Source organism: Arachis hypogaea, chromosome 3 (assembly GCF_003086295.3).
Source record: "Arachis hypogaea cultivar Tifrunner chromosome 3, arahy.Tifrunner.gnm2.J5K5, whole genome shotgun sequence".
Lineage (NCBI taxonomy): Eukaryota > Viridiplantae > Streptophyta > Magnoliopsida > Fabales > Fabaceae > Arachis > Arachis hypogaea.
In genome coordinates this window covers 3757969-3783339 of record NC_092038.1, presented here as the reverse complement: position 1 = coordinate 3783339, position 25371 = coordinate 3757969, and the positions used below count along the sequence as shown (strand labels likewise).

General features: G+C 30.7%; 4 protein-coding genes across 5 annotated transcripts; 2 read left to right on the top strand and 2 right to left on the bottom strand.

Annotated features, from left to right (window-relative positions):
* Positions 1-943: 943 nt before the first annotated feature.
* LOC112788869 (uncharacterized) lies at positions 944-6497 on the bottom strand. Its single transcript, XM_025830521.3, has 12 exons — positions 6377-6497; positions 6224-6286; positions 5418-5593; positions 4275-4800; positions 3912-4062; positions 3612-3722; positions 3091-3448; positions 2563-2805; positions 2321-2390; positions 1878-2038; positions 1466-1532; positions 944-1304 (listed from the first exon to the last, which is right to left on the bottom strand). Exons 3-12 carry the CDS (start codon positions 5571-5573, stop codon positions 1159-1161), a joined length of 1989 nt encoding a protein of 662 aa, XP_025686306.1. The 5' UTR covers positions 5574-5593; positions 6224-6286; positions 6377-6497; the 3' UTR covers positions 944-1158.
* A 4415-nt stretch (positions 6498-10912) lies between these two features.
* On the top strand, positions 10913-15146 carry LOC112788867 (endonuclease III homolog 1, chloroplastic). 2 transcript variants are annotated; one of them, XM_025830517.3, is made up of 10 exons: positions 10913-11187; positions 11391-11457; positions 12263-12328; positions 12606-12724; positions 13183-13249; positions 13333-13424; positions 13626-13763; positions 13843-13947; positions 14323-14406; positions 14700-15146. In XM_025830517.3, the coding sequence occupies exons 1-10, from the start codon at positions 10939-10941 to the stop codon at positions 14847-14849; spliced, it is 1137 nt and encodes a 378-aa protein (XP_025686302.1). In that variant the 5' UTR covers positions 10913-10938; the 3' UTR covers positions 14850-15146. The 2 variants fall into 2 exon arrangements, with proteins under 2 accessions (XP_025686302.1, XP_025686303.1); XM_025830518.3 differs by having other exon boundaries at positions 10918-11187; positions 14704-15146.
* Positions 15147-15577: 431 nt separating this feature from the next.
* Positions 15578-18236, top strand: LOC112788868 (gamma-secretase subunit APH1-like). Its single transcript, XM_025830520.3, has 6 exons — positions 15578-15859; positions 16076-16231; positions 16414-16499; positions 16608-16733; positions 17040-17167; positions 17724-18236. Exons 1-6 carry the CDS (start codon positions 15747-15749, stop codon positions 17865-17867), a joined length of 753 nt encoding a protein of 250 aa, XP_025686305.1. The 5' UTR covers positions 15578-15746; the 3' UTR covers positions 17868-18236.
* A 339-nt stretch (positions 18237-18575) lies between these two features.
* Positions 18576-22549, bottom strand: LOC112788866 (calcium-dependent protein kinase 24). The gene is made up of 8 exons (XM_025830516.3): positions 21649-22549; positions 20651-20774; positions 20406-20549; positions 20037-20189; positions 19733-19848; positions 19473-19640; positions 19127-19357; positions 18576-19021 (listed from the first exon to the last, which is right to left on the bottom strand). Exons 1-8 carry the CDS (start codon positions 22207-22209, stop codon positions 18875-18877), a joined length of 1644 nt encoding a protein of 547 aa, XP_025686301.1. The 5' UTR covers positions 22210-22549; the 3' UTR covers positions 18576-18874.
* Between the last annotated feature and the right edge of the window lie 2822 nt (positions 22550-25371).

Sequence of the window (25371 nt, the reverse complement as noted above, 5' to 3'; positions counted from 1 at the left end):
TTTATTTAATGCCCCTTCCATTTTAAGCTTAAACCGGATCCTTTTAAGTATTATGACATCAAACTGACATATGGACAAATAGTATTGACACTATTGCCCATGTCAGCAATGTCACACGTTATTTATTGACCATCATTACATCATTGCATGTTAAACCTTGATGTGACATGTTTACTAATAATTTACGTCATTAGGCCACATTGAGAAAACAGGTTAGGAGCTAATGTAGGTCACTTGGCCAATCTCAAATGTATTTTGTGCAATTACAATCTCAAGAATGATTTTAGTGCACAAAATTAGTTTTAGAAACCATTTGGGGGCCTTGGTCAATTTTGCAAGATGATTTATTCAAAAATTTATCTCGTAGGGGAATATAATAGACTAGTTGATATATTCGTTCCCGTATAATTAGTTTACTAGAACAATTATTCTTTCTCTAAAATTCATTTCTCTTAAGTAAATGATTACACTTAAAGATTTTATGCGTAGAAAAACGTGAATATTAAATATATAATTGAATTTGATATTCTTTTTGTGGAAAAATATATCAGAAAATCTAATAAATGATTTTTTTGTTTATTTATTTTTATTTTAACTTTCAAACATCATATCTTTGTTTAGAAAATGATAATTCTACCGTCAAATTAGGTTTAACAAATCATTCCAGAAGCTTTCTGAATACATAATTGATTTAAGGGCCACTGTTAAGTTACTAGTTAATATTTACTACCCTATCTTTGTGAAGTGAAAACAATACTTCACGAGATATTAGTTGAATGCAACTAAAAATAAATAAAAATAAAGAGTAATATTGCTGATCTCCATAAATAAATAAAACAGATGAAAAAAAGCTTGATAGATCAGCATTCAGCAATAAGATGGTAACTAATTTAAATTTTGCCAGGAATAGTAGTAATGCATCATCAAAATAAAGTAGCTGTGGTTGTAAGAAGATTAATCTTTATCTATTCTATCTAGTCCTCTCATGTGAGTTTCAGCATGCCACCATGCATCCAAGTATCAGACATTAACCAAAATGTATGAGATCAGTTATTCAAATGGATGTCTCCATTCCTATACTATATCATATATAGAACTGCAAAAAAATAACAAAAAACATAGAGAACTTGGAAGCATGCCATTCCAAAGCTTCCACCATTACTTGATGGATTCTGCCATACTCTTAATTTTAACTATCATCCTTGCAGCAGCACAATCTCTTGCTTCACGAGGACTGAGACACAATTCACTGCTACATGTAAACTGAAAATCAACCCCTTTAACGCATACAGCTTGGAATCCACCTTTCAAAAAAGTGAACAAAATGTTACCAAGTAATATGAGATGAACAACAAGTGACATCATCTATGGATCGATGAAGCTGTCGTACGTTCATTTATCATTCATGAGATTATGCGAAAAAATCAGGCCCTAATAGATTCTAATCTAGTTCAGATATTATTACCTTCTATCGCTGACACACGATAAGTTGGTACGACCCAATTGTTAGCACGGCATATAGCATCCAGTTCCTGCATGATATAATGAGTTTTAACTTTTAAGTGCATTTTTACAATAAAGATAAAGAGGGATCACGGGCATGTTTAGCTTTCGCCAACCCATGTTATAATACGAGTTATATGTATTCATCTTTCCTCATGCAATGAGCCGACTCATCCTTCTCCACCGATGGATTGGGCGAGGCACTTAAATTAACTAGATCTCTAACCAATCCAATGGGGAAAAGAAATGAGACATCTCGCTATTCGATAAAGGGTACAAAAAGCATTGGCTATATATATATAACCCAACAAAAAATATTTTCATATAAAAAATTCATATGTAAAAGCTAGTAATTAAAGTGAATGTCAACGTGCCTCGCATGGACCTTTGGTGACAGCAGCATCCTCTGTAAACTTTTTCCTCTTAATACATGGAGATAGGTTTTGAAGCTTAGCACTTTCTTCATTCCTTGCCCATAAGTCATTGCAACCTTCTATAATGGATTCTATCTTCAAAACAACATCATCTTCACCCTCTACATTTGTCAAGACAGAAGAACACTAACATAAGAAACTAATCACACTATCATGGATTTTAAGTCAATAATTGTGTGAGGCTCTAAGCATCAAGTTATAGGATTGTAAATACTCGATTTCCAAACCAGAAAAAAGATCAGGTTGGGAGTATGACTGACAGCAAAGAAGTATACGAACAGTGGAAAAAGGAAGGACAAATCCCATGACATATACATGGGGAAAAAATAAATAAAAATAAAAGTAAAGACAACCAACAGTGCTAGACCGATAGGTACACGAACCAGTTAGTATTTTCTGAATTTTATGCTCACACATAGCAATTTCATCTTCAATTGGGCGATGCCGAAGAGCCTACATGAAAAAAATTATGTCTAGATCAATGCAAATATAGAGCTTCTGAGCATTGAAGAACATAATATACTAATAAATAAAAATGTATCATATCATAGCATAAGAAGTATTATGTTCTTTCCATGCATAGCTATTGAGAATGGATCATAATAAAGCAAAGAAAAAGTTTTACCAGCTCATTCCTCTTCCTGATCAGAGCAGTCAGTGCAGTTTGTGACAATATCTTCCCCTTTGAATCTAGAAGATCTATGAGCTTCTTCAAATCCAGTTTGGAATGTTTTGGAACAGGAGTATGCTCATCTACTGTGTTCTTTTCTTTTTCATATGAGGTATTGTGCCCCTTGCCAAAAATACTGCTGTAAGAACCATAATTGTTGATTTCATCCTTCGTCGTTGTTGAATCAACCTTCATAGCCTGCCAAAACAGATTCCATTCAGCAAGATGGTAGATAACAAACAAGGCAATCAAGCTCAAGAATCACAATAGCAGTGAGTAGCAGCCTGTTTAGAATCTTAGTTATGATGAGAGGTAATAAACATTTGAAAATATAGATGATTTAGAAAGCGGGAAACAAACTTTCTTAACCAGTAGCATACTGCATAGGTATCATAAAAGGCTTTCTGTTTTCTTTTTTCAATCAGAAACACACGTTGAAACATCAATAATTAGATTAATAAACAAGTTTCATTCGGAACAAACCTTGACCTCACTTGTACGGGCATTTGATTTATAGTGCACAGATGGCTTCTTTTTTTCTTGATCTTCACCAAGTTGTACAGTATTAACAATGTCGTTGCATATGTCTTTATTTTCAGAAGGAAAAATGGAAGATTCATCCAAATCCATATCACAAGGCTCCTTGATATGATTAGATTGTCTAAGTGTAATGCTTTCATTATCCTTTTTCTGCTTCGGGGCAATATTATATCTTTCCGGTTTACTATCAAGACCAGTAGACATGTCCTCGCTTGCTGAGGATTCTGTCACTACAGAGCTGTCCCCCTTTATATTTTTCTCTGTTACCCTTGAATCTTGTAAACTATTTGAGAATGCTTTTCTGCCAAGATGGAATATAATACACAAGCATTAAGTTAAACCTTAGATAGTTGCCAAAGAAACTATAAGAAGGAAACAAATGATATGAAGAACATTTCAAGGTTCTGAAACTGCATAAACATGGATGTGCACTCAAGTTTCTCAAAATGGATAACCATACCAACCTAGAATTCCACTCTAAGATTATTTCAGAATAAGGAAGCATGTGGAAGTAATCAACAACCGGAGTGATTGACCAACAGCCAGAATCCTTTTTTATCAAGGGACCCTGCAAGCTATGCGAAGAGAAGACATACAATGTTAATTAGAAGCAGTTTTACTTACTTTGGGACAATCATCTGAAAGAAAAACAAACGTCTACACATAAATCTAGCACACAAATACCACAAGGGCAGCAGAATATGCAGATCCACTTACTTTTTACTGCATGCATCATTCTATGATGTTCTAGTATTAAAACAAACCTTTTGATGACATCTTTGAGAGGGACTTGAACAACCTCCTGCCCGATCGGCAAGGTGCACTGCATAATATAAAAACGAGAAGCTGCTTTTTCTTTGCTATGTGAATAGACAGTGTGTCTTTCCAAAAGTGTAATATCAGTCTTATTGATTCCTGTACCACATTACGACAATCGCATTAAACTATTTCCATATAAAAGAGAACTTGGTAAGACTAAATACATTAACTAATGACGCAAACAAAATGCAATGATTATCTTCTATTGGACAATAAAATTTTATTAAAGAAAAAGGACAAAACAAAATGTTGGCATGAGAATGGCATCAAAATATATACATCATGACTTGCATAACAAAGGCAATTACCAATAGCTTCCTTTACAGCAAAATATCCAGCTTCCAAAAGTTGAGTTTCAACAAGATTCAATTCATCTTTAGTTGGCTTTCTGATAACTCTTTTGTTTTTATATGTACTTTTCGTTGCTGAGGTAACTTCTGAACTGTGGTTGGAGGTGTCCAAATCTTTTTCAACCAAAGACCATATCCCCCGAGTGATGGAACCGAATACCAATAAGCAATTCTCCTTCTCGCTGTCAAGTAAAAGGACAGCCACTTTCGAAATGGGCCATCCATCTATATTAGGAGCATTTTTTGATGGATCTAGGCGTTTACATATATCACATGCATTCATAATCTCTTTTTCTGGTAACGATAGCTGTTTCTCCACATCAGTTAATTCTGCTTCATTTATCTTTTGCATAAATTGCATATATGCTAATAAACTGGGTCTCATAACCACCACCAGCTTGCAAAATTCATTAAATGGCAGATATACAAGCTCTGGATGATGTTTTCTATGATAGTAGTTGTACAGTAAGACAACAGCACGCACCTAACGCCAACCACAGAAAAGTCAGTAACTAGAGCAGATGTTTTGCTCACTTTATATGCATTTCTGTAAATCAATATGCATAAAACTTTATTTTGAGGCTTTTATGCATGCTCTTCATGTTTTGAGGATAAAACTTTGAACTTTATTCATACAATAAGAATGATTCATATTAAGAAATTGAACAAATGATACTCGAAAATATTCACGATATAACAACTTTCTATCAGAACTAAATCTAAATCAGAACATTTAAACAGACTCCTCTTGAGTTAAGCAAGCCTCGGCTTTATAACCGTGCATTGCAACTTGCAAGAAAAAAGAAAAAACATTAAGCATTATAAATTACAAAATCTTTTCGTTCCACTATGAGATACTAGTATATTTCCCTTCTACACTTCGAATAAGGCATCGCATAAAAGCTATCTAACTATAATCTATACAACAAGGAATCCATGCAGAAATTATAAAACTTCCAACAGGGTCATACTTATCACCAACATCCAAACGAGGAATAAAAGTATAAACAAACCAAATAGAGAAACAACATAATCCACATAGGTCAATATTTGGATCCAGGGATTCATATACAATAATAAGAAATGCAAAGATTAAGGCACCTGTTTTGCAAGTGACTCTTGTTGCGATGGCGTGGGCTTATCTCGGACAGATGATTTTGCCGGTAGCAATGGATCAATCAAGTGCTCTAAGAATGCCTGAATTGCATCCTCCATCGGACACACATCCGGCGAAGTCATGTTTGATACAATGACCATTAATGCTTAACACCCTAATGCTGCCAGTAGCCACATACACAGAATATTCAACAAAGCACAAGAAGTTAGCATTGGAACAACAAGATTGCACCCTTAAAAAATTAAAATAAAAAATAAAAAGAAAGAAAGAAAGAAAGAAATAAAGAAAGAAGAAAGTGCACCGAGTCCTTTTGTGTCCTTACATAAACTATCAAAATTTTAAAAATAAAAAAATAAAAACAGATAAAAGAAAAGGGCACAACATTCTCCAATACTACCACATTGTGTGCCAAAACAAATTTGTATTATCAGCTACAACAAAAAAATTTTGCTTCAAAAGGTCACCCCCAAGAAAAGGTTGAAAAATATTAGAATAAGAACATGATCAAACTGAACAACAATTTCTTTTTCTTTTTCTTTTCCTTTTTGGGTAAAAAACAAGCTTTTCAGTCCGAAAGAGCAACATAAAGGTGAAAATATCATAAGAGCAACATGATCAAATTGAACAGAAGCTATCCATTAACAAGAACAACACATAGGCACTCATTGATTGTACATGCAAAGCATTGATAACAGAAAATGTTTAGATATACTTTGTCGATCATGATGAATTTCTTTCCTCAAAAGTATCATAAAAAACACACACAAAAAAAAAAAGGTTTTTTCTTTACCTGGGAACTAGTTAGACTGTGTTGTGTGCAAACCGAAAAGAAAGAAAAGGCGGCACCTTTCACCTGTAAGTAACGTAAATGGAATGAATGGAAGTAGTTCTTACTTTCAGAATAATTGAAATAAATAAAATTCTTGTGTTCCAGAAGCCTTACAGAAGAAAGATGGAAACTTTGAATGAAGAAAGAAAAGAATGAATGAGTTGGACGGTCACACCTTTGCTTCAAATGGAACTGGAAGCAGTAAAAAATCACAAGCTTTGTGTGTACTGTCCTGTCTACCTATACAACCCATATATATAAATATTTGGAATTTTATTTGTCCGTGTAATTATAAATTCTCTCACATCTAAAAATGTTTAGAATTTTTTTATTTCATATATTATCTCACATCTATAAATATTTAAAATTTTTATATGTGTTATAAATTATTTCACATCTATAAATATTTGAGACTTTTTTATTTTTATATATTATCTCACATCTATAAATATTTAAAATTTTATTATTTCATATACTACAAACTATCTCATATCTATAAATATTTGAGATTTTTTAATCTTATATACTATTTTACATCTATAAATATTTAAAAAAAAATTTCAAATATACTTAAATTATCTCACATCTATAAATATTTAGAATTTTTTTGTTCAATATATTGTAAACTATCTCATCTCACATTTATAATGAGATTTTCTTATCCTCTATATTATGAACTATCTCACATCTATAAATATTTGAAATTTCTTTTGTCCTATATACTATCTTATATTTATAAATATTTAGAACTTTTTTGTTCTGTATATTATAAACTATCTCACATTTATAAATAGAGAACCACTCAGATAAAGATGTTGAAAGTATCTTTTTATAAATATATTTTTTAATAACTAAAATTTAACACATATAATCAATTAAATCGTGTTATTTTTGTTAAAATGTGGCTAAACAAATTGATTTGACCAAAAAATGGTGAATCAAATTTTGAATTGGTCTAAATTAATATTATTTTTTTATAGAAAATGACTACAATACCCAATTATAAAAAATGACTAAAATACTTCTATTATATATATTAATTTTGAGAATCCTAAATTTTAGTCCTTTATTTTTTTATCGTATGGTTAGGATTTAGAATTTTTAAAATTATATATATATATATATATATATATATATATATATATAATAAGAGTATTTTAATCATTCTCTGTAAAAAGTATTGTAGTCATTTTTTATAAAAAAATAATATTAATTTAGACCAGTTCAAGATTTGATTCACCATTTTTTTCGTTAAATCAATTTGTCTAGCCTAATTTTGACAAAAATTACATAATTTAATCGATTATATATGTTAAATTTTAATTACTAAAAAACATTTTTAAAAAGGACGTTTTAGACGTCTTTATCTGAGTGACTCCCATATAAATATTTGAGTTTTTTTTCTATATACTATCTTTTCACATTTATAAATATTTGAGTTTTTTTTATCCTATATACTATAAACTATCTCATATATATAAATATTTAAGATTTTTTTGTCTTGTATACTATGAACTATCTCACATCTATAAATATTAAGAATTTTTGTTCTTGTGTACTATCTCACATCTATAAACATTTAAATTTTTTTTGTCTTGTGTATTATGAACTATCTCATATCTATAAATATTTAAGTTTTTTTTGTCCTGTATATTATCTCACATCTATAAATATTTAGATTTTTTTTTGTACTGTGTATTGAATTATCTCACATCTATAAATATTTGAGATTTTTTTTGTTCTATGTTTTATGAACTATCTCACATCTATAAAAAATTTGGAATTTTTTCTCCCGTATTATGAACTATCTTATATATATAAATATTTGAGAATTTTTTTTGTCTTGTATACTGTCTCACATCTATAAATATTTGAGAAATATTTGAGATTTTTTTGTCCTATGTATTATGAATTATCTCACATCTATAAATATTTAAAATTTTGTGATTAAATTTTCATTTTAGTCACGGAGATTCACAGAATTACCTATTTTAGTTTTCGAAATTCAAAATTTCTTATACTGGTCATCCAAATTCAAGTCTGGACACCAATATAGTCCCTCGATTCTTTCTGGCGATGAATAGACAAACGAAATACTAAAATGACACATTCTCTGCCACGCTGGATGATGAGTAAACGACGCCATTTATCCTTGGCCCCTAGACAAATCAAAAACGTCATTCAAGTAGACGACATTGATAGTGGAGTCTCAAAAGTCTGACTTGTTTAAAAGAATTATCTACTTTGATGACATTTGACTTGTTTGGGTGTCAAGGATAAAATGACGTCGTTTACTCATCATCCAGTGTGGTACGGAAGGTGTCATCTCAACACTCCATTTGTCTAATCATTGCCAGAAAGAGTCGAGGAACTACATTGGCACCCAAACTTAAATATAGAAGACTAATATAGATAATTTTAAATTTTGAGAACCAAAATAAATAATCCTATAAATTTCGGAGACCAAAATAAAAATTTAGTCGGATTTTATTGTCATTGTACTATAAACTATCTCTCATTTATAAATATTTAGAGTTTTTTCTTGTCCTGTGTACTATGAAGTATGAACTATCTTACATTTATAAATATTTGAAATTTTTTTGGTCCTGTATACTATCTTACATCTATAAATATTTGAATTTTTTGGTCCCATGTACTATAAATTATCTCACATTTGGAATTTTTTTTCTCTTGCGTATTATCTCATATATAAATGTTTGAATTTTTTTTGTTTTGTAAACTATAAAATATCTCACATCTATAAATATTAATTTTTTTTAAAATAGAAAATTCGAATTTATTTAACAGGTATGGATAAATATGGAACAATCATTTTTAGTATTTTTATCATCATTTAAATATTAAATTATTTTTAATAAATAATTTATTATTTTTTGTGCATAAATTTTAAAAAATATAAGTATAAACTATATTAATTCATATATATAAAATTCTAATAAATATAGATATAAATTTTTTTTGGTACAAAATATCTATAAATATAAATATAAATTAATTCTGACTAAATATTAACAAAAATTAATAATATTTATTGATCATATAATATTATTTAATAAGTAAATATGTTTTCAAAAATTATATCCTTATCTTTTTCAAATATTTATGTTTATATTAAAATTATGTGTGTATAAGTATACGTTAATTTATTTTTAATATATATTTTATATTTTAATATATATTTGTATCAATAATTAAATTTAATATAAATATAACGTAATTATATATGTTTTATATTTTATTTATATAATTAAAAATATCTAAAAGATACAGTGTGTTTTTTAATAACTATGGTACATGTAGTGGCAGAATTTAACTAGGATAATGGGGCCATGGTTCCAAATTTTTTATAAAAAAAATTAGTAATAGTTTTTCAAAAAATAAAGAGTAATTCAGTTGGTTAAAATGTTTTATGTTATTTTCTTCTCATTATAAAAATACGCTTTGCTTTTCATTATAAAATTAGTATTTTTATTTATTTAATTTAATATTATTTTATACATTACTATTTATTTAATTTAATTTAATTTTTTATATGATAAAAAATATTAGAATATTTAATAAGTATTCATATTATTTTATTTGTATAAATTGATAAAAAATTAATAAATATTATAAATTTTAATATTTATCCTTCTCATTTTTTTTACCAATTTTACAAGATATATATTCAAATTTTTATACAAGATAATAATGAAAAATCAAAGAATTGATGTATTTTATAAGAGGAAGACTAATATTCAATAAAGAGAAAAATTCATAAAAAAAGTGAGATACAACTATAAAAAATTCAAAAAATTGCATCAAATGAAATTGACCTTAAATTTTTATGTTAAAATTTTGAACTTCCAAAATTTTGTTTCAAGCTCCATTACTGGGTACATGTATTTAAAAAAATACACGTAAATTGATTCTACTATTTAGAGACAAAAAGTTTTGGAAATTAATAGTGGATAGTATAAATACTACATTGTCTTTAATAAATAAATTTTATTGATTTATATGTGTAAATTTTGATAAATATAAATTATGTTGGTGTAAATTTTGTTAAATATAAGTGTAAAGTATACATTTTATATATAAATTTTTTTAAATATGAATATAAATCATTATTATCAAATATCAGCTTAAAATAATAGTATTTATTGATCATATAACATTATTATTTTAGTAATGTTATAGAAATATTAAGAGTCAATATTTATTTATTAATATTTTAGATTCACACTTTATTTTTAAACTATTAGAATTTAAAATTTAATATTTAAAATTTAGTATAAAAATATATTTGTTTGTCAATTATAAAACAAAAATAATAAGTTTTATTGATTATATTATTATTAACCAATGAGGAAAGAAGTTGCACTAACATAATCAAAATCCTTTAATTCAAGTCTAATAAACAGACATTTGCACTAAAACCGAAAACATAAAATTTTATTGAACACGAATATAAAGCACCTTTACTTGGTGAAATACTTGTGGTTAGGATTAAAAAAAAAATGAAAAAAGCACAATGTCACTCTTAAAATAAATAAAAAATAACAAATTTGAAAAATAATGAATAATCAATCAATATAATTTGTTATTTTACATTAATAAACAAAATAAAAATAAAACTAAAACACAATGGCTCGGAGAGTTTTGTCTCAAATCAAATGTTGGTCTTTTCGGTTACACCTCGATCCTTTGGTTTGGGGCGAATCAAAGTCTCGTTTTTGATGACTCAAACAACGCCATCTCTTCCCTCCAATTCCAACACCGACACACCCACCTCGGACTCCTCCTCGCACGCTGCTTCTGTGTCCAAAGCTCGTGTCTTTGTGAGGAGAAGCAAGAGGCCCAAAACCACTCTTGTGGCACTTCAACAAAAGGAGCTTGAGCCCCCAACACGTGATCATGACAAAGTTAGATTCTTTTCCTTCATTGGTCGTTGATTTTGCAATTGATTTGTTAATGGGTGTCTTTATCACTATAAAAATGTTGCATAATGTGCACCCTTGTCACCATATTTTGTTTTATTTTTGTTTTCAACTTAAAAATCAGTTTGTTGAATGCTTATTATGCTTTTGATGGTGATAATGACACTTATCCGTTTTTACTTAAACAGAGTTCTGGCCTTCCTGAAATTGAAGACTTTGCATACAGTGGAGCAAATAATGCATTTACTCAATCCAGTAAGTACTTGTTTGCTAAGTTCTCAAATTTTCTGGAAGTATTTATGGAAATGTTTTTGAATTGAAAACAGCTAGCCTTGTCCTTCCTTAGGACTTAGGAGTACAATTATTTTTTCCAAAAACAGAAAAGGGGATAGTATTAGTATCAAAAAGTGCTGCAACTATTTATGGAAGATGAGGCCATCAGAATTTGTTGGTTTTGGCCATTAATTAGCCATCAATGTTTAAAAATGTAGGCTAAAAGTATATTGTTGAATTACTAGATTAAAAGAATTGGATTGATGGCTAAAAGTGATGGCCAAAAACAATAAATTTTGATGGTCCTTAAGCATTTCTCTTTATGGAAATGTGTTTGAATTGAAAACAGCTGGTTTGGTCTCTCCTTCGGGTAGGATGAATCTGATTCATGAAAATGTTTACATCATTTATAGTCACAAACAAACATACCCTTAGCAATATGATTAATTGTTCCATAGTGACATGTGAATAAATTAGTCCTTTTATGATGTGATTATAGAGAGCTTGAAAAGAAATGCATTGACAAAATGCCAAAATCAGAAAAGGGAAAATATCTGATATTCTGGAATCTATGATAAGCTACTGCCATTGGCAGTGTTTTTTTTTTTAAAGCTTCTTTAGTTCTTTGTAGTATCTCATAAAAAAAAATGATACGTTTCAAGTGTATGAGGTAATTCCTATGTGCTTGGAATGGTATCAAATATAAGCCTCTGATAGTCACTCAATGCACTTGCCACAAATTCTCATTATTGGATTGTGTTCATTTAACGATAACATTCCTTTTCAGGTAAATCAGAATTGGGCTTGGACGCGACTCTTGTGGAAAGTGAAGCTACTTCACCTAGACACAGTGGTAAGATGTTTTATGATGAAGAAAAAAACTTTCTATTTACAAATCATTGTTAAATTCCATGCCATTTTTTTTATTAGGAATGCATTGGGTGAAGTGTATTAAATTTAATTTGGCAGTTGGGACCTGAAAAATTTGTTTTGACCATGGACATAATATTTCTGTCATTTTTCACATATCAATTAGAAGCTAATATGGTTAGCTTAGCTGCTTCTCATTGATAGCATGGCAGCATCCTTAGTTTAGAAAGCTTAAATTATTTTGTTCATGTATGGTATAGGTGAATTACCTGCACACTGGGAAAGGGTGCTTGAGGGGATTCGCAGAATGAGGTGTTCTGCAGAAGCACCGGTAGACACTATGGGATGTGAGAAAGCTGGCGATACTCTACCTCCTAAGGTCTAACTCTGTATTCTTCTGCTGTTTGACGAATGGGGAAAGAAACATTCATCTGTATTCATTTTGTGTCTTTGTGGTTCTAAGAAAAAATGATTCTGAGATTTACATTTGGTTAGAGTATGGTTTCCAACACAATCATTTGGGGCAGGGAGGAAGAAAACAGATAAATGTTTTTTTCTTTTTTTTCTTTTGGATAAACTAATAGTAATCCATCAACAGGCATAGGTAGTTCGTGTTCAACTAATCGACAATGATGATTAAACTGGTTTCGTCTGGAGTCCTGAATTGATGCCTTGTCTTTTAGTTGCACAAGTTTCCTTTTCTTTTTTTGATGCATGATAATTTGTCTTGAATTGTAGTGATTTTGGGTGCATTGTAATTCCTTAACCAAAATGTACTGTATGAAGCATGATATGAAAATAGCTTACCACTGTCTGAATTCTTTTGTGTTTGATTAGGAAAGAAGATTTGCTGTCCTAGTTTCTTCTCTTTTGTCAAGCCAAACCAAAGATCATGTTACTCATGGTGAGTACATATACTCTTTTATCGTAATATTTTTACATGCGTATGAAAATATTTCAAGTTACAAATGTGTTTTTTAAGAATAGGAGCAATCCAACGTCTTCTTGAAAATGGCCTACTTACCCCTGACGCAATCAACAATGCTGATGAAGAAACCATAAAAAAGATGCTTTACCCTGTATGTTTCTTTCTTCGTTTTAAAGATACTTCCTGTCTGTTGATTCTAATAGTTTTGTCTTTATGGCATCTTAAGGATCATATTTTTGGGTGGCCAACATATCCTTAATTTGCACATTATCACATCAACTTCTTCTATGTCTATTATTGTGCTGCATCAATTGAATCTATGCTTGTATATTTGGTTATTGTTTATTTCAAGGTTGGATTCTATACAAGAAAAGCCACCAACTTGAAAAAAATCGCAAACATTTGTCTCATGAAGTATGATGGAGACATACCTAGCACAATTGAGCAATTACTCTTACTTCCAGGCATAGGTCCTAAGATGGCTCATTTGGTATGTTTAATAGCTTTCATAATTCAAGAAGTACCTTTCCTTAGTTTTTCTGAAGTTCATGTTATTACTGCCCTTACAGGTCATGAATGTTGGATGGAACAATGTTCAAGGAATATGTGTTGATACTCATGTCCACCGCATCTGCAATCGGCTTGGATGGGTGTCTAGACCCAGCACAAAACAGGTTCCTTTTACATATGAACGCATCACATTTTGTCATCTCATTTATATGTTCTCAAACCATGTGACAAAAGTGACTAAGTTCCACATCCATTATCTCGGAAGGAAACGACATTTGTCTACGTGGTAGCACTGATTTGATTTCTGTGTAAAACTCGTACGTTGTCGATGCATGGCAATCAAACTCAAAAAAATATATATGCCATCAATATTATTCATATGTTAAAAGAGTATGAGAATGTAAACATCATAGCCTATTACTTTTGCAGAATGTTATTCAGCAATAATTGATTGTTCTTTTGTGTGGCATGGATTTATTGTCTTATTCTACTTTGGTCACAATTGAAAGTCACTGACTAATCCTCTTCCATTTTGGTAGAAAACTCTAACACCTGAAGAAACAAGAGAGGCATTGCAAAGATGGCTTCCAAGGGAAGAATGGGTTCCAATAAATCCTCTTTTGGTAGTCCAACTCATTTGAGCATTTCTCTCTTATGTTTACTTTGAATAATATTATTTTATGCTTCAATAGTTAATAACAATATAAGAGATTTGGATCCTCCAAATTTTGAATTTTATTTTAGAGGATAAAGTGTGATCTCTTACTATTTATTTCATTTTAGAGAAAATATGAAAGAAAAACTATTCAAAGGTGAGAGTTCATATTTTACTCTCTAAAATGAAAATTCAAAATTTAGAAGATCCAAATTCCGATATAAGATATTCAAACATTTCACATAATATCATTTTGTACAGGTAGGATTTGGACAAACCATTTGCACTCCCTTGAGACCTCGTTGTGGAGAATGTGGTATAAGTCATTTGTGCCCCTCAGCATTCAAGGAGGCCTCTAACTCAAGCCCATCTTCCAAGCCCAAAAAGTCTGGGCCTAACAAGAAGCGTTAGCCCAATTATCCAAGTATTCCGGAAGTATTGGTGTTCTAATAGTTTTAGTCATTCATCTCAACTATATAATAAATATATAGTTGAGATCAATAATTAAAATCATTAAAACACCCGTATTTCTGGAATAATTGAAATGTTTCCTAAGATATATAGACATAGCTCAGTATGCTAGCCTTATTATTTCACATTTAACATTGCACACAGCTTATGTTTTGTTGAAAAACTCCTCTAATACTGAAACCTGGTTGTGTAGTTAATCAGTTGATATATGTTAAGAAAGCTCCTCTAGCACAAAAAGGTTGCGCGGATATAATTTATCATTCTCACTCTCTATTTGATAATAATCTACTTAAGGGTAAATGACTAACTACGAATGCTTTTTCTGATTCTAATTAAGTTGAGACTGGAACACATAACCACCTAGATAAAGAACCAAGAGTATGCACATTATATATTCAGGATTAGTATACTTATTTATCAGTAAGCAACTTAGGATTAGTATGCCAATGAGTTATAGTTCAAATGATATAATCTCTTTATACTCACTTATAAATCTGAGTTTGAATTTCTCGATCTTTGGAGAAAAAAAAACACTCAAACTTAGGATTAGTATACTTATACTTATTTCCTTTATTGTTAGGATTTGGGCCGGTATTCAACATCCTGGGCCCTAAAAAGCTCAAATAGGATATAACTGGGCTTTCATTATATTATTTTAAAAATGTCAATAAAATGAATTCGGAGTATTCCGACCCAAATTCAGGATCCGGATCCGAATCTCACTCTCGCTCTGTCTCTCTCCAATAGTGACGGAGGAGTGTTGAACAGAAAACTGAAGAGAACTGAGCTCGGAAACTGGAAGACTCTTCCTTTTAGAGAGAGACAGATTGATTTGCAATGACGGTAGCTGCGGGAATCGGTTACGCACTGATAGCTCTAGGACCTTCTCTCTCCATCTTCGTTTCCGTCATTTCCAAAAAGCCCTTCTTGATTCTCACTGTTCTCTCCAGGTACCCCTCTTTTTTCCCCATCCATAACCTAAATCTTAAGAAAAATAGCTTCTTTATTTAGTTTTATTTTACTTATAGCTTCATGACCTATTGAATTGCTATTTCAAGTTAGGGTTTTTCAGTCGAGATAAATTGCATTGCTATGCTATGATTGCTATGACAAATGATGACTTTGAAATTTAAATTTGGAATCTTTTTGTATTGATTTTGTGGCAGTACACTGTTGTGGCTTATGAGTTTGATTGCACTGTCTGGAATATGGAGAGGTTTTCTGCCACTCAAAACTACTTCATGGTGGCCATATGCTATACTTATACTCTCATCCATTGCTTTTCAAGAAGTCCTTCGCCTTCTCTTCTGGAAAATTTACAAGTAAGCTTATATATACACATATGCTGTTACTTTTGCAAGTGCAGGTTCAGCTGTTATTCATTTCATGTTGTGTCTCTTGGAACTATTTATGAGGAAATTTTTTAGTGCTTAAGTTACTGCTGTGCAATACAATGCTATTTTGATGTTGAATTTGGGGAAGTTGGTCATTTGATGCTGTGTAGGAGGTTGGAAGATACTTTAGATGCTTTTGCTGATAGAGTAGCGAAACCACATTTGTTCCTGACGGATAAGATGCTGATAGCGCTTGGTAAGAAAATTGGAGGCCTTCATTTTCGCCTATTTTCCTGATCCGTGCTTGCATCTGTTTTCCGGATCATTTGTTTACTGCTGTATCTTAATTGCATATTTCTTGCAGCTGGTGGTTTGGGTCATGGTGTCGCGCATGCTGTGTTCTTCTGCATCAGCGTATTGACTCCTGCTTTTGGTCCTGCTACTTATTTTGTCGACCAATGCTCGAAGGTTCCATTTTTCCTTCTTTCTGGTGAGATTTTTTCCCTGCTACATGTTCTTGTATGCTTGTATATGAATGGCATGGGATTCTGCAGCTTCAAAAACTTTTCGAAAAATTCTATACCCCAGGTGTAACTGCACATTTATTTTTTTGATGTGAATCTGTAGCACGAGTCTTGAAGTAGACTTTCTATCTTTGTTATATGTATATATCTCTTTGTAATTGTGCATAAACAGTTGTACCTAAATATTTTGATTCTGCATATAGATGTAGCCTTTTCAATATTTTGCTTCTTTTTAACGATCAGTTCACCTTTTATATGTATGCATATTGCAGCCCTTATTGCTCTTGCATTCGTCACAATCCATACTTTCTCGATGGTCATCGCATTTAATGGGTATGCTGAGGGGAACAAAGTGGACGAGTATTTTGTTCCCATTGTTCACGTGGTTGCAGGAGTTCTGGTAAAGTCTCATCCTTTACAAAAATATTTATGCACCATACTCTCATAATTTAGGATAGTAAGTTTCTAGACATCTCTTTCTTTTGCTCCCTTACCAACATATTAAGTTCTTTAGGGCCAGTACGCTAGAAATGATGTAAAAATGTTAGATAATGTTAGACCTCTTATCCAAATAATGAGCTGTAGAATCCAAATAATTTGTAATGGCATTCAATTTGTTACATGACATAGTTTCAATGATTTGGGATCTTGAAATAGAAAAGTAGTTCATCGATGCATTTATGTTATTGAGGATCAAAAATGCCATATTTATTTGGTAACTAATCAAGCCAAACATAGTGAGTCAAGCTTGAATTGCTCACAAAATACATTGTATCAGTATGCATGAATTTGGATATGTAATTGAAACTATAACTGAAAAATCCTCTACGAAAGTACGAATATATTTTGAAATGTTATTAATTAAATTAGTACTTTTATGATATTTATTATTCTTTACCTCCAATGAATGCTTAAAACTATATTGATTTCATTGACTTGCTGTTTCTTTTTTTTAGACTCTGATAAATTTGGCTCCTGGGGGTTGCACTGTTGGCATTCCTCTCCTTTACATCGTTGCGATCTTGACATTGTTTCACTGTGGGAGGATGGTTTGGAGAAGATTATTGACAGAAAATAGAATAAGTCTCAATCACTCATAGTCATGATAATCTTTGTTAAGAAGTCTCGTCTAATGTCTATAGTTGCTTAAGTCCTCACTACTCACCATTTTGGTTGAAATACTTATGAGGCCACTTAGTTATATTGAAATGGAAAGTGTTTACTTGAATCTAAGTTCTCATTTTCTAGTTTCATTCATCTTCAGTGGGGTCGATCATGTAGGTTTACTTGAGCCCTAGTCATTTATGATTGAAGAAACAAACAGATCTGGTTGCTTCATGAAGTATAGATTCTTTCACAAATTGGCCGCGTTAACAATTTAACATAAGGTGGGATCTATTGGTACTGGTGTAAGATCTGATATACTTTCCATTTGATAACTGCTATAAAAATAGATTATTGTGTCAAAATTTAGTGAAAATAGACATCATTAACAAAGTGATTAAATAACGTTTTCCCCAATACATTTAAAAAGTATGTATTATGCTGATTTAAAAGTATATAATGTACTAAATTTTGAATTAATGTGAATTTAAACCCAAGGACATTGTTTCTACACACTAGTCTGATACTGAAAATGGTTCATTGGTCTCTTTTTTGTTTACACGGACAATTTTATTTTGCTTGGTTAGCTACAACCAGAGCACATTGTTAATTCTACTAAAATGAAAATTTGGTCTGTCACTTGGCAATAAAAATATGAAGGTTTCATAGTTAAGTTGCTTCTAATGCAAGTAGCTATGGAGTAATTATAAGAGAAATTCTCTATTTTTTGCATTACCCAATCAAATGACTTACACATCAATTAAGAAACCAACAAAAAATTAAAAATTACAATGATTACAATAGGACAAGCTCCTCACTTCATATTGGGGGGTTTTGTTTTACTTGTCAAAGAACCCAACTGTACACAACCTCAAAAGATTGCAGCATGCATGCACACATTTGGTTTTTTGCTGTCCTTGCATGAATCATCATCATGAGCCACTTTCTTAACTATTTCCAGGGAGGCATGAACTGAGAACCTGTGCTACCTCCTCATCATGTTTTAATTGGTTACCTTCACAGATTTGTCTTTGAAGAGCCTGAAACTCAATGCGTTTAGCATTGCTCTTGAATACTGGCGAGACGACATCTTCCAATCTGCTCCTGACTTCATCATTGCCTTGAACTCATCGAAACTGATTCGGCCATCCTTTTTAACCAGAACAGCAAATGAAAAACAAAGATATAACATTATATTGGACCTAAAAGGTTATGAGAGTTGTATTTTTCAGAGTAGCTAAGAATTTCTTGTTACCTTGTCTAAGTCAACATCATTGAGGATGTCTGTGATCACCTGCTCATCAGTGTGTTCATCATCAGCTGATAAAGCCTCTTTCAATTCGTCAAACTCGATGAATCCGGTTTGATTCTTGTCAAAGTCACGGAATGCATCTGTCAGAGTCTCTTCACTTCCAATCCTCCTTAGGAAAACACTCATTGTGATAAATTCCTCACGGTTCAAGGTGCCATTTCCATCAACATCTGCCTGTTTGTCATCAACAAAAACAAATCGTCGTACGAATGATATCATAGAAATAACTCTGTAGATCGATGCAGAGATGAAACTTGAAAGAAACAGAAATCTTGTATAGAGAACTTACAGCATCCATCAGCATCTTGACATCAAGATCAGGAAGTGTGTGTCCAAACAGTGCAAGGCCGTCTTTGAGCTCCTCAAATGACAAGTCTCCATTCTTGTCCTTGTCCATCATATGGAACATTTTGGTCATGCTATCAAGTTGCTCATCAGGAAGGTTATCAGCCACCACCTTGTGAAGCAGACAAGACAGTAATTTAGGACTTTAGATTAAGATCCACATTTTGATTAGTAAACTATTAAAAGGGGTTCCCAAAAACTTACTCTAAGAACCTTCTTCTTGAATCTATTCATTAAGGAGAATTGCTTGATCCTATTTCTCACTTGGTCTCCAAGGGAAACATTTCTACCATGCTCCCTATGTAGTATCCAAGAATGGTCTTCAAGTGGAAGAAAATATATATTAGTACAGATTTCTCATGGAAGATGGAACCAACTCGAATTTATTGGTGTAAACATGTTTTATATAAACATTTAATCATGTATAACCAAGTAAAGAAATTAACATCAACACCTATTATTTGAATAATCATCTAAAAGAAATGATTTGTGAATTTGAAGCACATACCAAGGACTTCTTGAACTGTTATCCTGGTTTGTGGATTTGGATCAAGCATACGCTTAACAAGGTGTTTTGCTTCATCTGAAACTTTAGGCCAAGGATCTCTTGTGAAGTCCAAATGACCCCTGATGATTGCTTGTGCAATTCCTTCCTCAGTTTCTGTATCAGTTACAATCTCATAATTAGAAGCAGCTCCACATATATATGACGACAAACCTTTGAAGAAAGGGACTTCAATTTTCTCAATATTCGTTATCATTTCATCATATGCAATTATAGAACTCATTCTATTCTATAATAATAAAACGGTGAGTACATAATAAATTCAAGAAAAAAGGAGTAACACAAACATTTTCAAAAGTAAACAGAAAGTACCTGCCCAAAAGGGAGGAACTCCACAAAGCAAAATATAGAGAATGACGCCAGTGCTCCATATATCAACTTCATTTCCATAGTTACGTCTTAGAACCTCTGGAGCCATGTAATAGGGACTTCCAACGATTTCATTAAATCTTTGGCCTGTAACCACATTGTAAAGTTTTGTTATATAGTAATGAAAACAATTGCCATATTACAGTACGTAGTATTGGCACTGAAATAATAACATCATGAAACTTTACCAGGTGTATAAAATGTGGAAAGGCCAAAATCAATAGCCTTCAATTGGGAGCTCTCACTTGCATCTGCAAACAAGAAATTTTCAGGTTTCAAGTCCCTGTGGATTACGCCATGTTCATGGCACACCTGCAAAATGAATCAATGCTTAGATGATGAGTGTCTTAAGCAATGAAAAAGTTACAATAACAATGTTCTATATGCTGATGACATCATGTACAAAAATTCACCAGAGCACCAACTCTGGAACACTTTGTCTCGACAACTAACAAGGAATCTGAAAATTTCTTTGGCAACCATTAACCACTAGTTGGCATGAAAATTTTACACCTTTGTTTCAACATCAACCATGTGAATATATATATGCTTCAGTTTCTCCTAGAAAACTCTCATTCTAGTGCATTTTTCATTTGCATGCATGGTTGTCAAAAACATGTCTTATTAGAGAACCATATGCTAATATACTAGTGTATTTGTGAGCATGTATATACCCCTAAGACAACGTACATTAACTATTTGATATTTGAGCGGAGTTATTTGAATATCTAACTTATTCATTCGAAACCAAATGAAATACAGACTCACGTCTCATTTAATAATAGATTGCTAATATACATTTAGTCAAAATGAGATAATGTCAATGTTCAAGTAAGTTATCACAATAAACCAAACAAATGACTATCATGTTCATTTCCACCAAGAAAACAACAAAAAAGCGAATTAATTACTTCCGGCCATCTTCGAAAGTTAGAGGATAAATATCATTTTCTATATATTTTCGTATAATACATCAAATTATACATGTATTTAACACATGAAATATATCTACTTACATATTTTCTATAAATATATGGAAAAAACATGTTTGAATTAAATTCTAAATAAGACTAAAAAATTTAAACTATATATGTTAAGATTGATTGAATGTACGATTATTTCATAGGTTAAAAATGCACAAAACGAACAAAAAAAATATGGAAGAGACAAAACAACAAACAGGTACCTTGCAGACTTCAAGTATGGTCTTGGTAACATTAGCAGCAGCGCGCTCGGTGTAATGGCCTTTGGCGACAATACGATCGAAAAGCTCGCCGCCTTGGCACAACTCCATGACAAGGTACACGGCATCTTTATCTTCATAAGCCTCTCTGAACGACACAATGTTAGGGTGCTTCGGCAAGTGCCTCATGATCTGCACCTCCCTCCTCACATCTTGCACATCGATCTCCGTTCTCAGCTTCGACTTTGCGATCTTCTTGCAAGCGAACGCCTCGCCGGTTTTCAGATCCACGCACCGATGAGTCACCCCGAACTCGCCCCTTCCGAGCTCTTTTCCGAACTGGTACCGGTCAAAAATGTTCCCCGAAGTAGGGTTTGTCACCACATTGATGGCGCGAACGTTTACCGGGGATTTTCGCGGCACGGGCGACGGTGTTGAAGGCTCATAGTACTCGTTTCCATGGTGATTATGTACGTGGCTCTTTGGACTTGAAGCCTTTTGGTCTTTGGATCTTTTGTTACGTGGAACATTATTATTCCCATGCGTTGAAATGCAGCTTCCCATGGACGAAAAGAGGCTCACAATTCAAAACACCGAGTTCTGAATTGTGTTGCCTTGGGAGTTTCGTCTTTCCTCGGTTCACACAATTCTTCGTTTTGAATTGTTCTTTGGCGACGGTGGTAATAATAAAATTCGAAGAAGAATAACGATTCTTTTTTTTTAATTTATATATTAATTCTTTTTTAGGGTTGTGGTGGTGTTGAAACTTGAAAGTGGTGTTTATGTGGAAACGAGCCTCCTATATCGCCATGGGAAGAGATTAGGGAAGAAAACCGGAAAAGGCTTAAAATGTGAAGAGTGCCAGAAAGAGAGAATGAGGGAGGATGCTATGTTTGGGTGTGGAGGGTGGTTCTTAAGAGCTGGAACACATACTTGGTCCCGCCATTTTCTAAGGGTTGTTGCCATTCTTATTTTGTTATTGTTATTGTTATTATTATTCTTCTATTATTATTTAAAAAAAAAAAGTGACATGCATGCATGCATGCAATCCAATCAACAAAATATGGTGATGATTAGATAGGGTGGCTAACTTGCTATATTGTGGAGTTCAGGTTGGATTAGATTGTTGGTGTGGATGCCAAAATATCATCGTATGTATCTCCGGTTAGTTGTTATTTGATGAGGGACATAGTTATTTAGATTTTTTTTCCCCTTCATGGCTTCATCCCTCGCTTAGGTTGCATGATATCTGTTAAGATGTCCAAAATAATAATTCTAAAACAAACATATTATTTTTAGATTAACTTTGGAGCCTAATATATATACTAATATTGGGTTAATCAAGTGATCCTATTTTTAATAATATAACGTTTGAATCCTCCTAATGAATATATATTAGAGAATGCATCTTTGATTTTTTGAACTAAATTAATCAAATTCTTAGTAATAGAGTTCAAATAATGATTAAGGAAATAAAATCTCGATGTTGAATTAACACCTTTCAAATAATCTAATGCGAGAAAAATCTATGAGTGGTGGGATACGTGTGACAGGTTGACAATTTAAGCTAATGGTAATAAGGTTAGTGTGGAAATAGAAGTCAATTTTATTGATATGGAAATTATTATCCATAGAATATATAAAATAATATGTTATCATCCAGCTATTGGATTTTAATTCAATGACAATTTTGGAATTATACTGCTGCATAATCAATCAGCAGTGAGAGCAAAATCACAACGCTAGGCCTTGATGCAATGTATATATGTATATGTCATGCCCTTTGTGTAATGTATAGGTTTTCTCATGTTGTAGACAAGGTTCTTTTTTTCTCTGTTTCTCCAATCTTGCTTTGATTAAAGGAAGCACTCAGATAAAGACGCTTAAAACGTCTTTTTTTAAAGATATTTTTATGTTGTATTTTATTTTATTTCTGTATAATTTATTTGTTGTTTCTCATCACATATTATTAAATTTCTCAAAAGATTTTTTTTCCAAAAATAATAAAAAGCATTTAATTTGGACTATAACAAAAAAGATAATAGATTAACTATTAGATTTTTTTAAAAAATTATTTACATAAAAAATATATCACATTCATCAAAATATATATATATATATATAACAAATTCTTAAAATTTTTATAAATAAAAAAATAATTAATTTTTATTCGTATAATATATAAAATAATTACTATATTATTATTATATTATAGATTAAAATTTATTAATTTAAATTTTATTTTTATTTTTAATATAAGCATTAGAAATAAATAATTTTTTTATAACAAGATGTAATGTAACAAAATATATATAATATTAATTAGTTTTTAAAAAATTTTGAAAAGATGGTTTTTTCTAATAAAATGTTATTAAAAAATTAATATTATAAAAACTAATTTCAACCAATATGATATAATAGGTTATTAAATATATTTAATACAAAACACATTGAATATAAATTTTTATTGAGTTTAAATTTTAAATAATTTTTAATTGAATTTCAAATATTTTTATTTTAAAGAGTTAGAATATTTTAACATCATTTTTTCGTATCTTTTTAATTGAGTCTTTGATTTTTTAAATTATAAACCTTATTTATAATTAAGAGTAAACTTTTAACACCACCAATTAGTCACACATATAAAAATACAAGAACAATTCTATTGTCATAATTATAATCTAACTTTATAAGCAATACAATACAATGAAACTATATATAATTAATATAACTAAATTTTATCTACATCTATAGTCACATTTCATAAATAATATAATTAAATTATATTTATGTTTATATTAAAATATGAATAAAAATACAAAAAATTATCAGGATGGTTTTCGTTCATAATTTTTTATTATTTTTGTTGTGAAAAGTTTAATTATTTTAATAATTAATTATTTTTTAAAAAAGATAATTGAATAACACAAAAAAAGTCTTATTAAGAGTAATATATTTATATATGATTAAAAAATAATTGAATAATTATATATGGTAAAAAATTAATATTATTAAAAAATAAAATTAAAAATCAAGGTTTTTTTTATTTTTTTTCAAAATTTATCTACAAGTAATTCTATAAATATTTTATGATGAATAAAAATATTAAACTCGTACTAAAATTTATTCTAATAAAATTTATTTTTATTCTACTAAACGTTAAATAAACTATTGAAAAGAATTTTGTTTCCTCCATTAGAGAAGAATGATAAACTTCCATACTTCTATTATGTTATGGCATTAATTTGGCCTGTTATTTTTTAATAATAATAATAATAATAATAATAATAATAATAATAATAATAATAAACAAGTATATCACAGTAAAAAAGGAAGCACGTCACCAAATAATTTATCATCCGAATTATATATAAATCAAATTGATAATATGAGGGCTAACACTACAAAAATCGATAACAAGGTTAGGAACTTACAAAACCTTTCTTAAGATCATAGAAGAAAACGTTTATATTTGTGTGATATATAAAACAATTATCATATTATTATTATTATTACATTTTATATATATATATATATATATATATATATATATATATATGAGAAAAAAAGTCCAATTGTTTTAAAGTAAAATTATCTTTTAATATTTGATTAAATGCTCTTGTATTTAGTACTTTTTTTGGCACTTCCTCTTAGTTAAAATATAATCATTATAATTTTTTAGTTATTATTGCTAGGGGTGTTTACAGATGGGATATGGCTGAAATT

Excerpts from the sequence above, each read along its gene's own strand:
- LOC112788869 (XM_025830521.3), bottom strand. The coding sequence starts at position 5,573 with ATGGTCATTGTATCAAACATGACTTCGCCGGATGTGTGTCCGATGGAG. Across the intron at positions 1,533-1,877 it reads TCACCAAAGGTCCATGCGAG|GAACTGGATGCTATATGCCG; the intron begins GCACGTTGACAT and ends TATATCATGCAG. Across the intron at positions 1,305-1,465 it reads TCGTGTGTCAGCGATAGAAG|GTGGATTCCAAGCTGTATGC; the intron begins GTAATAATATCT and ends CTTTTTTGAAAG.
- LOC112788867 (XM_025830517.3), top strand. The coding sequence starts at position 10,939 with ATGTTGGTCTTTTCGGTTACACCTCGATCCTTTGGTTTGGGGCGAATC. Across the intron at positions 11,458-12,262 it reads TAATGCATTTACTCAATCCA|GTAAATCAGAATTGGGCTTG; the intron begins GTAAGTACTTGT and ends ATTCCTTTTCAG. Across the intron at positions 13,250-13,332 it reads CAAAGATCATGTTACTCATG|GAGCAATCCAACGTCTTCTT; the intron begins GTGAGTACATAT and ends TTTTAAGAATAG.
- LOC112788868 (XM_025830520.3), top strand. The coding sequence starts at position 15,747 with ATGACGGTAGCTGCGGGAATCGGTTACGCACTGATAGCTCTAGGACCT. Across the intron at positions 16,500-16,607 it reads TAAGATGCTGATAGCGCTTG|CTGGTGGTTTGGGTCATGGT; the intron begins GTAAGAAAATTG and ends TATTTCTTGCAG. Across the intron at positions 17,168-17,723 it reads ACGTGGTTGCAGGAGTTCTG|ACTCTGATAAATTTGGCTCC; the intron begins GTAAAGTCTCAT and ends TCTTTTTTTTAG.
- LOC112788866 (XM_025830516.3), bottom strand. The coding sequence starts at position 22,209 with ATGGGAAGCTGCATTTCAACGCATGGGAATAATAATGTTCCACGTAAC. Across the intron at positions 19,641-19,732 it reads TCAAGAAGAAGGTTCTTAGA|GTGGTGGCTGATAACCTTCC; the intron begins GTAAGTTTTTGG and ends CTGCTTCACAAG. Across the intron at positions 19,022-19,126 it reads ATGATGTTGACTTAGACAAG|GATGGCCGAATCAGTTTCGA; the intron begins GTAACAAGAAAT and ends CTGGTTAAAAAG.